Genomic DNA, 11,738 nt, shown 5'->3' with positions numbered 1-11,738 from the left:
TTTTTAATTTTTTTCAGTGGATTTTACAATGAAATTGATTTTTTGGACATTTGGATTTTACCATTTTTACAGTTTTGTATTTCTAGTTGATCTTTATATCCCATTTTTTTTTGGGTATGGGGCGAGCCGAGATGGCTATGAGAGTGTCCATGGAGGCTTTGGGTATGGGCAGAGGGACGCCGGTGGTGAAGCTATTATGGATTTTGCCCAATCATATGATTTAATTTTGGCTAATACTTGGTTTAAGAAGAGGGATTCACACTTGATAACTTTTCGGAATGGAGCAAATGCAACTCAAATAGACTTCCTGCTCACAAGGAGCATAGATAGACAAAGTTGCATAAACTGTAAGGTTATCCCAGGGGAGAGTGTGGTCACCCAACACCGGCTATTGGTAATGACTATTCGTCTGAAAGAGAAGGCGAAGAAAAAAGTTAGACAAGAAGAACCAAGGATAAGATGGTGGACCCTAAGGGATGCAAAAGCTAAGGTTTTTACAGAAAAGGTAATTGAAGAAGCGGATTGGGATGGAGAGGTGGATCCGGACAAGACTTGGTTACGAATGAAGAACTGTTTCCTAAGAGTGGCCAAAGAGGTCTTAGGGGAAGTAAGGGGAAGAACTTCGGTACAGAGAGATACTTCGTGGTGGAATGAAGAGGTGAAAGCAGTAATTAAGCAAAAAAGGGAATGCTATCAAGCCTTAGGAAAATGTAGGAGTGATGAAACCTTTGCAGCGTATAAGGAGGCTAAGAGTAAGGCAAAGGCAGCTGTTCGCCAAGCAAAAGAAAAGGCATATCAGGAGGTTTATGAAAAGCTTGATTCCAAGGAGGGAGAAAGGATCATTTATAAGATGGCAAAGAGAAGACAAGAGGCAAGGAAGGATATTGGCATGGTGAAGTGTGTCAAAGATAAGAACCAAATGGTCCTAGTGCAAGAGGAGGGCATCAAGGACAGGTGGAAGGGGTACTTCGATGAATTATTTAATGGAAGTAATGGAGTTGTGATAGGAGATACCTCTATGAGTGATGAAGAAATCAACATGGAGTATGTGCGAAGGATTAGGAGAGTAGAGGTGGAGATTGCACTGAGGAAGATGAAACCTAAGAAGGCGGTTGGCCCTGATGGGGTACCGATAGAGGTGTGGAGGTGTTTGGGTAAGATTGGTATTGATTGGTTAACAAACCTTTTCAACAAGATATGGACGGCTACAAGGATCCCACAAGATTGGAGGAAGAGCACCTTGGTCCCGGTTTATAAAAACAAAGGAGACGCTCAAGATTGTTCTAACTATCGAGGAATTAAGCTTATGAGCCATACTATGAAGTTGTGGGAAAGGGTGATTGAACAAAGGTTGAGGGCATGCACAAGCATTTCAGATAACCAATTTGGTTTTATGCCTGGGAGATCTACTATGGAGGCAATCCATTTGATAAGACAAATGATGGAGTTTTATAGGGTAAAGAAGAAAGATCTTCATATGGTCTTTATTGATTTAGAGAAGGCATATGACAAGGTGCCAAGAGAGATACTTTGGTGGGCAATGTTGAAGAAAGGTATCCCACGAAGGTATGTAGACCTAGTTAAGGATATGTATCGGGATGTGTCAACAAATGTGAGGACATGCGGAGGGTTGACAAAAGATTTCCCTATTACAATCGGATTGCATCAAGGGTCTGCATTAAGCCCTTTTCTTTTTGCAACGGTTCTAGATGAATTAACTAGACCAATTCAAGATGAGGTTCCATGGTGTATGCTGTTCGCAGATGATATCGTTTTGGTGGATGAGACTAAGGATGGGGTTAATGTCAAGTTGGAGCAATGGAGGCAAAGGTTGGAATCTAGAGGGTTTAAGCTAAGTCGGAGTAAGACTGAATATTTGGTATGTCGTTTTGGCACTCAGAGGGGGACAAGCAATGAAGTGGTGAGTTTGGATGGAAAGGATTTGACCATGAGTGAATGTTTTAAGTACCTAGGGTCGATCATCCAGAAGAATGGTGACATTGATCAAGACGTGACCCACAGGATTAAGTCAGGGTGGCTTAAATGGAGAGCGGCCACGGGAGTGTTATGCGACCGCAGCATTCCCTTAAAGTTGAAGGGAAAATTCTACAGGACTGCCATAAGACCAGTGTTGCTCTATGGTACAGAATGTTGGGCTTCTAAGAAAGAGCATATTAAAAAGATGGAGGTTACGGAAATGCGCATGTTAAGGTGGATGTGTGGAAACACTTTAAGAGATAGAATCAGAAATGAGGTTATTCGCAAGAAAGTAGGTGTGGCGGGCATTGTAGATAAATTAAGGGAAAATCGTCTGCGTTGGTTTGGACATGTAAGACGGAGACCCGAGGGTGCACCGGTGCGAAGAGTGGAAGAGTGGGACCATGGAGGGATTAAACGAGGAAGAGGGAGACCAAAGATGACTTGGTTGGAAGGAGTGAGGAAGGATATGAAGTGCATGGATTTACGTGAGGATGAAGTTTTGGATCGTAAGGGATGGAGGAGAAAGATTTATGTTGATGACTACACGGAATAATCAAATTTGGTTCATGTTAGCCGACCCCACTTTTGGGATTAAGGCTTTGATTGATTGATTGATTGATTGATTGTTAATCTTGTTAGAATTGTCTCATGAGACCACGACCGGTCTTATAAATAATTTTTACACGTAACAAGTTCTAGTACCAAACTACAAAAATTAGTTTTGCATATGTGTGTAGTTGAGCAAGTTTTACTTGTGATGTAAATTGGGTTTTTTTTTTTTTTTTTTTCCTTCTGTAGAGTGAACTCTTAAGTCCACTCTCAGAGATTAGGCGACAATTTCTAAGCTTGAGATTTGTCTTTTCCCTCTTCAAATTGATAATATTTAAAATTAAAATTCCAAAAAATAAAATAAGTAGAAGTATCACAATATTAATGCTGTTCCTTACTTATTACTGTAAACTTAAAAATTTAAAAGTAAATTCCAAGTATAACTAGCATAACCATTAAAAGATATCATTAGTGTGTCATCTAGACTTTAGACATTCACTTGTAAAAAATGAATTTCTCGTATCAAAATTCCCTCAACCCTCCAAACTTAGTAAAAAAATTGAGGATATTATAGAAAGTGTCACTTTTTACTTGCGTAAATACTCATACGGAGTACTACATTTGGAAAACTGTGACAAATTTGCATCAGTTAGCTCCTACGATAGAAAGGATCTTGTATACATGGATACTTCAAATCCACAACATACATATTACATACTGTATAACTGAGGATCAACCCAAAATTAAAGATCAATGGAAGGATCCTCTAAGGGTGGGTCATCAAGACAAATTAGTGGATGAGTACATTTACAGCGGTCTTAATCAAGCAAAGGTTGAGAATCTTGAGATGAGGTTAAAATAGACAATCCCAGTCTAAGGTTGAAGGCACGGTACTGCATCAGTATCAATACTAACAATGGGGAAGAACCGAAGAACATAATGCATCTCTGCCAAAAGGATGTACATAAACCATTTATATCATGTTGAAAGAATATAATACATGGGAAGATGATACTATACTTGTTTCCTAACATCTCCTTAGCATTGCATTTTCAAGTCAGGTTCACATTCAACGTCGACAATCGCCCACAAGTCTGAGAAAAAGCATTCCTTTTACATCATAACAGATTGACAATCACTCTTCGTTACCGGGGGCAAAAGGTGATTGGCACACCAACTCACTAGATCATCAAATCCTTGGAGGAACATGCACAAAGAAAAACATTGAAATTGTTCTATGCTTCTATCTATAATATTGTTCAACTTTTACATCCAGTCTCAAACCTTCCATTTACATATTGAAAGGGAAAAAAAATTTAAAAAAAAAAAAACAGAATATGCCTATACAATCCTAAAGACTATAAAAGATTACAGTTAGTTCGCATATAAACCAGTTACACTCTTTAACATAAAATTTTATTAGTATTTTTCAACCGAAAATAATAGAACTATAGAAAGAAAAAATTACAACACCCTGAGAGTGAAAATAACTAAAAAAAATACAGTATGAACTTATACCTGATCCTACTGGAAAAGTCTGAAAACAAAAACAGGACTGTGCAGGTCAATGAAGTTGTTTTCCGATTCTAGTGACTGTACATGAAAAGCTTCTCTAGGTTCATCGCTAACTCCAGCCTGTGTAGCATATTCAAGAGCCATTTCATAATCGACCTGCAAGAACAACAATTATGAAGAAAAGTCACATTAAATGGAAAAGAGAAGGTTGACAGAAAAATGATAGCATGATAGCTACCACTGTGGCTGTTCCTAGAGCAAGTATGATATACTCACTTCATCTGTAATTAATAGCCACATAAAGTACTAATTGTATTAAGTGCCATCTTTCTTACATCTTAAAATTATAATTCCAATATGCTACTACTTGGATTATGTGGGTAAAGAGGAAAGAAATGGCATAACTGTTCTAAAGGGTCTCTCTGTAAAATCACGCTGTATCATGAAGGATTCAGCCAGTGTGAACTTATTGCAGGTGGAGGGATTATGTTTCAATTTGTTGGATGAGTACAAGAATATGTTCAGTGCTTAAAGATAAAGGTAAGATGAGAATATGGATGCAAATATGGCAGAGCATCACACGAACTAATGACTCAACAGCACAGATATTGGTACCAGGACTCATGAATGTACAAAATCTGATGTACATTCAGAAATATGGCTATGAAATCAAAGAAGATCTTGGAAGAAAGCAGGTATAATTTGCCACAGTAGAGGCAAGCTGCTGATCTTACCTGCTCAACATGTCTAGCGAGTTTCTCTTTAAGTGTCTCTGTTGTTAAAGCACGAGTTGACACCTTTCTCAGTATTTCTGCATCCTCGCCTTCATATTTTCTCTTTTTTGATGCATGCAATTGTGCCGCCTCTTTAAGCACATCATAGATGGCATTTGCAGCATCTGGAATGTATCTAACAATTGCAAAAACCAGGAAGGGTGAGGACTAAAATAAAAAAAAAAAAAACAAAAAAAAACAAATAAGTAAATAAATAAATTAAAAATACTTAAGAAAGAGAGTCAGGGCTTATATTTACTTGCTCATATTTCGCTTTCTTTCTTGTTGTTCCCTGGCCTGAATTCTCTTCACTATCTTGGACTTCAACTGGATACAACATTGCTGAATAGCATACTGTAACATACCATAGAATGAGAACCAGTGTTTGACCAAATCCAAACTTTATAAGTAAATTTTAAAACTGAGAAAAGACTCACCTTGACTGCCGAAGCTATCTCACTGATGTCATCACCAATGTATTCCTTTCCAGTCCCTTTAAATGGGATTTTTGTGCTAACAATGCTGACAAAGACTCCAATCTTGTCCTGATTCTGGTTAATTTTATAACTGCCCCAACTGACAAATAAGCTCCCAATGAGATGTCTTCATCAATACAATTGAAGGCACTGCCTCAGAATAGCAAGGACAAGGGCATAAATAAAAAAGCATTTACTTGATCCTCTTTATAGCCGTCCTCGTAACAACATCAGCACCTTGCTCGAAGAGAAGTGGAATTCGGTTGGCAAACCGGAAGATGTTTAAACCCTACAGTAAAGCAGAAATTAGACATATAGCCAAACATAGGACTATAGATGAAAAGAAACTATCATTATACCTATTGACAACTTTGAATATCCTCAAAAAATTGCCAAGCAACATGACAACTTTAAAAAATACTTCGTATGCAATTGCAAATATGGGCATCTAATGACTGATGCTACAAGCCTAAAAGGCCTAGGATTTTTTAGAACAGGCCCATACTGAGACGTTATAATAACCAAACAATTTTATGACAACAAAACACATTATTATCCGCCTTGTAAATCTATCAGAAGAAAAACAACTCCAAAGCAATGCCTTTCACTAAATTCCTGCCATTTCTGTCCTCAAGGGACTAAAATCCCAACTTTACATATCTCAATAATTGGCATCACTATTCTACATCAATGACCAAAATTCACAAAGCGGATGCAACTACTTACTTGTTTAACATCTTTGCCACCAACACTGACTCCAGCTTCCACAAGAAAAGGGTGGCCTTCAAACACTTGAGCACTGCATAGAAATATATACAGCAGTAATATAATTTCACAGCAAAAGTTAATTAAAATATTGTAGCAATATAGTTTGTCCATCTATACATTATTTCAGCATGATGTCAAGAAAAGAGAAAAAAATATAGATCTCAAAAGTAGATATAAACCTGCCAGAGTAAGTAGCAACCATGTCAGGATGCAACTCTTTTATGATTCCTAACCGAAGATTGTACTCTCCTGCAGGGCTGAGGCACTGCAAGCAGTTCACAAGCCATTAATATACTGTAAGAGACGAGGCAAAAATCTCAATGCAAATTCACTAATGATTATAAGCAGCAAGTGGCTTACATCTCCACTAGGATCACCAAATTTAGCCTGACGAAACAATTGATGTATGCGAACGAGCTGCTGTGAGGTAAGTGATTTTACAGCCATTTTAGGGCTGAATTCTGGGCCCATTTCACCTGAAAGTTGACATGGCATCATCATTATAGATCCATTGGAGTGTCTATAATTAAAAACTTGTATTAGCTAGCATATATATGAAACAAAGATACTATCAATTTCCATGCAATTGAACCATCTCTAACAAGTACAGAGTAATAACAAATAAACAATATAATAGCATGACAAGATTTTTGGCCCTTGTCCATACAGAGATGCTACCAAAAGGTGGTTTCACACTTTCACAAGATGGAATCATAAATTTTGTGCTTGTTTGGTTGCACTTAATTGACAAGGAAAATGAAAATTTTAAGGAAATGCTTGAATCACATCTTATGTGGTTGACATAAAATTTCCAAAATGGAGAAATTGCAACTTTCTTGGGAATTTGAAATTCCTACATAGCATGGGAACTTGAAAAGTTATGTTACTTAACAACGCCCCCCGCCCCCCCCCCCCCCCCCCAACCTCCAGTCATTCACAATTGTCACGAATTATAAATTCTCATATGATAACAAAACGAGTTTAACCAATTTCCTAGGAATTAAACAAGGAAAGGTAAATCCCTTGAATTATAAATTACCACAAGAAAATTATATCCTATTGCAATTAAACAAAACCAAATTCCTAAGAATTACACAAGGAAAGTTAAATCCCCTGAAATATATACTACCACAAGAAACTATTTCCCATTGCAACCAAAACAAGATAAACCAATTTCCTAGGAATTACAAAAGGTTAGTTACAACTGTTCTACCCTGTGCTAGAAATAGTTAGGAGCTTAGGATGTAAACAATGACACGATTTTCATATGCTAAGCAGTGATAAGGGAATCACAAATACAACACAGCCTCAAAATTCACTTTGGGGCATCTAAAAATTCACTTATTACCATGTACTTAATAGTTAGTACACTATAGTGTGTGTTTCAGAAATAATTTCTTACCAATCAGACGCTGAGCATGAGGTTTTCCTATATTCACGAAATCATGTTGAAGAAACTGTAGCAAATTCTGCTTTGAAGTTTCACCAATAAGCCGCTTAATGAGTAATAGATCGACAGCAGATGGATGATACTTTGTTTCCATGGGTACAGGAGGCATTACATCAGTTCTTCGTGCAAATCCTATGGTCACATTCTTACTGCATAAATAAAATAGATAAATAATTAGCCAATACCTAGAAGGCAACAACATACTCAATGAGAGTTGAATCAGGTCAACTAAGGGGAAAAGTATAAGTTTAGTTGTTGAATGTAGACAGCCAAAATGAGGCAAGTGAAAGATGCAGAAAACAAAGACAAGAGGGGGACAACATACTCAGGCGTTTCTGAAATATATTTGAAGACAAATTGAGCATAAGGGGTGATGACAGCCATCTGACGCATGTAATGCAATATCTTAGACTGCATGAGCAACAAGTTACCAATAATTAGAAAAGATAGTAAGTTTCAAGTTATAGTAATTAAAGAATAACCTGACAAAGCAAAAGCAACTGTGCCTGGATAGAAACCAAATGACAACAATAAATACCCGGTAGGTAGTCCAATTTCCCTCAATGACAACTTGAATTTCAGCTCCATGCCAACGGTCCTTATTTTCACGTTTTTCATGTATATGAATGTGTGGAATATTCCTAGAAGCAAACCATTAGCATACTGGTACCATTATGTACAGTACAAACCAACATAGCTTTGGAGATAGAAACATAAACCTCAGAAATTCAGCAAATTCTACCATACCGATGGATGTCAATATCCAGCCTGCAGAATGATACATAATTATTGCCTTTCATTGCTGATGATATCTCTATAGGTAGTCCGGTGCTCATCTTGGACCAAATCAAAGCCTACATAAGTTCGATATGAGTTACATAAGCCTGATAACACTAAATCTATAGCATAAAAAATCACAGCTTGGAACGTAAGCTTGACATCAAAGAAAAGGCACAAATGCTACTATCTAGTGCAACAAAACTCATACAACAAAAGAGCTGCTCGACTTTTAGCTGAAGACAACACTTACCATCTTAGCCCCTAATCCGAATTTCCCACGTGTTTGTTTCAGTCCATATTTTGTTCCAGATAAAACTGCATAAGGGAATAATAAATATTTACAACAAAGAAAAAGCAGGGAGATAAGTAAACTCCAAGCATATTAATAATCACACCTCTCCCAAACATATTAGGTATGTCATCATGCGGCATTCCTTTGCCATTGTCCTACATAAAATGGAAAACACTATATCAACATAGAAGTGGAGATGAATTTTGAAAAGTAGCAGAAAATCTGCAAGAGCTTTCAGTAAAAAAAAAAAAAAAAAAAAAAAAAAAAAAAAAAAAAAGAGAGAGAGAGAGAGAGAGACCAAATAGACAGAAGGTTGAGATATAAATCACCTTACATATCACCCTGAAAAAAGAGGCTTCACCCCGGCCTTTGCTAGCTTTTGCAGCAGTCTCTTTAACTTTCTTCCCCAAAGCTGCATTTTTTGCATGGATTTCCAGATCACGGGCTTCCTTTGCCAGGCGTTTCTATGTGAGCAACAAATAATGAGGTCAGATCAAAATTAGATATCCTGATCCACATATTCCTAGTTAAAAACCTAACTTAACTCATGATATCAGATTATCAGTCACTAACCATACTGGGCTACTGGCATAGAGACCTACAATTTGTAAAATTAAAATTCACGGATATAAACCATATGACCAAATCAATTTGTAAATTTAAAACTCAAGAGAAATCATGACTAAAACCAAAACAGGAATAACCAAGCTTGGATAACTAACTGCATTTGATGGAACACTAAAAGCTCACTTACCTCACGAGCCTTGGCTGTCTCATAATCATCATATAACTCCTGATCAACTCGCTCCCGGTCAATAAGACCAATCATAGAATTGAACTTACTCTTCCCTATCTCTTCACTTCAATAACAAAAAGCAGCACGAAAAAATATCAAACTTGTCAACATGATTAATGGATGTGTTCCATACATTTGTGTCATAATTCAATAGCTAAAACCACTAACATTGTAACTTCCACAACAGGAAGCTCTGATATAGACTCTGAAGAATCAAGAGCATTTTCAACCAACTCTCTCACAGTAGTGTACAGAGACTTCCCAGGCTGCAACAGACGAATAATACGTCATGAAATAAGCAATAATGTCACACACATTATATTTCATTACAACCTTTTAACACACAGTCACACCTCAACTTCCATTCATATCTCATTCTAGCAATACCATAAACATTCACTCGGGACTCGCTATCAGTTAAAAATCACAGCAAAAGCACGATGGAGCAAGGCGTAACGTCAGCACCATCTGAGTGATACCAGACCTATAACTATAATCCGACACGTTGCCCTTAGAAACAACTAGTGTTATCCCTACTTCACAATAGTACTATTAGCTAACTATTATAACAAGCTCCTATGTACAGTAACCCAAGTTTATATAAATCATCAAGTAAATCATAAAATCATATAGTTCAAGCAAGATCATAATCACATCTAAATAGGGTCTTAGGTCGAAAAATTCATTTAAAAATCACAAAAATTGGGGATAAAATGCTTAAAATTTGAGCTCGGAACTTACATTGTCAAATCCAGCAATATTCTTGTTCTCCGCGAAAAATTCCGCTGGTGATTCTGCCAACCCACCAAATAAAATCAAATTTTCATCAATTAAAACCCTAAAATCCAATTCTAATTAAAAAAAAATGACAAAAATTGAACTTACTTTGCTTGAGAACGCTTTCTTTAGTTTTTCTGGGAGTCTTAGATTTCCCCTTTTTGGGCTCAATTGGGATATCACTATCATCCCCAGAATCCATCAAAGCTAATTCTAGCACTGATTCTTAAAAATTGAATCTGCAAAAATTTCTTCAAATTTGTCGGAAATTAGGGTTTTACAGAAAAAAGAGGGAAGAAAAAAAGGATCTGGTGTGGGCAGGTGTACGCTAGAATGATGTACTTGACCATATTTGAATGGTCAAGATTGAAGATTACATATCGGACGGTCGACAAGACAGGTCAATGTTATGAATTATGCGCTTTTAAGCATGCGAAACTTATTTTCTTTGTTTACCCTTCAAATATCTCCCGCCAATATTAAATCTTTAAATGCATGTGAAAATTGTGTTTAATTGTTTATTATTGAATGAGTTAAGGTAGTGTTTGGATGCAAGTATTTGATTTCAAATTCAGAATTTCAAATCTGGTACTTCAAATACAGACATTGAATTCCAATTTCTTTGTTTGGATAAACTTAGAAATTTCAAAATAATCATTTTGAATTCACTATGTATTTTGTAACCATGATTAAGTCACTATGTATTTTGAGGCCATGGAATTTCAAATCTGCATGCCTCTGTTTTTCTCTCTCTAAAAATTATGCTCTAACAAAGAAATTACATCAATCATATAAACCAGAAATTAAAATAAGAGGGAGTACTTTATTGAAAAGCCTTAGTATTGAAACCCTTTTTTTTACAAGGTGAAGGCAATAGTGAAGGATTTACAGTGTCAAGAAGTTGCAAGCGGGCGTGTTGGCAGTGGCTACGGTGGTGAAGACAATAGTGGATTTGAAATGACATGTATTAAAGCTGGATTTAAAATTCTGAAAATTTAACTGAACTATTCAAAGACTGGATTTGGGTGAAATCCAAATGCAAATACTTATAATTCCCAAACAAGCAATTTGAGACAATTCCATCATTTGAAATGAAATGATGGTTTCCAAACAGACCATAAATGAAAATTGTGTGTTTTTTGATTAAACCTTATAATTTTTCTACCATTTGTCAAACTACAAATGTGTTTAAAGTAATTATGAAAGACTTTTTTTTTTTTTTTTGAGAAAAATTGATCTATTAAATTAGATATTTGAACGAGTTAACATTTATGAGCTCGGTTGTATGGAAGTGTGTGGAAGGGTAAGCAATCTTCACTTCCAAAGAGGCTAAATCATCCCCATTTGTGTAGTTAAATGTACTATAGGTCGGGTCAAATTAAGTCTCAGATCAAAACTCAAGAATGTGGTCGAGTAAATTTAGGCTTCATATTGGATTTAAATTAAGGTTAGGTCAAGTTTGATTCTAGACCTCGAGGCCACTCCCCTTTCGAGTGTAGGTTGGGTTCAATTCAAATTCGAGTCGGTTTTATATATGGTTTATATTGTATCAAGTTAGGTATGGGCCTGATTTATGGTTGTT

General features: G+C 36.4%; 1 protein-coding gene across 1 annotated transcript; it reads right to left on the bottom strand.

The window, feature by feature from the left end:
• Positions 1 to 3,749: 3,749 nt before the first annotated feature.
• Positions 3,750 to 10,423, bottom strand: LOC145604748 (DNA topoisomerase 6 subunit B-like). Its single transcript, XM_081660688.1, has 19 exons — positions 10,265 to 10,423; positions 10,121 to 10,173; positions 9,548 to 9,645; positions 9,338 to 9,443; positions 8,913 to 9,047; positions 8,687 to 8,738; positions 8,542 to 8,606; positions 8,259 to 8,365; positions 8,050 to 8,152; positions 7,837 to 7,922; positions 7,464 to 7,660; positions 6,422 to 6,537; positions 6,241 to 6,326; positions 6,020 to 6,092; positions 5,491 to 5,582; positions 5,255 to 5,393; positions 5,077 to 5,171; positions 4,779 to 4,953; positions 3,750 to 4,200 (listed from the first exon to the last, which is right to left on the bottom strand). Exons 1-19 carry the CDS (start codon positions 10,356 to 10,358, stop codon positions 4,054 to 4,056), a joined length of 2,019 nt encoding a protein of 672 aa, XP_081516814.1. The 5' UTR covers positions 10,359 to 10,423; the 3' UTR covers positions 3,750 to 4,053.
• Positions 10,424 to 11,738: the final 1,315 nt, after the last annotated feature.

The sequence above is a fragment of the Chenopodium album genome, chromosome 22, assembly GCF_948465745.1.
Source record: "Chenopodium album chromosome 22, dcCheAlbu1.1, whole genome shotgun sequence".
Lineage (NCBI taxonomy): Eukaryota > Viridiplantae > Streptophyta > Magnoliopsida > Caryophyllales > Amaranthaceae > Chenopodium > Chenopodium album.
This window is presented reverse-complemented; position numbering and strand designations above follow the sequence as displayed.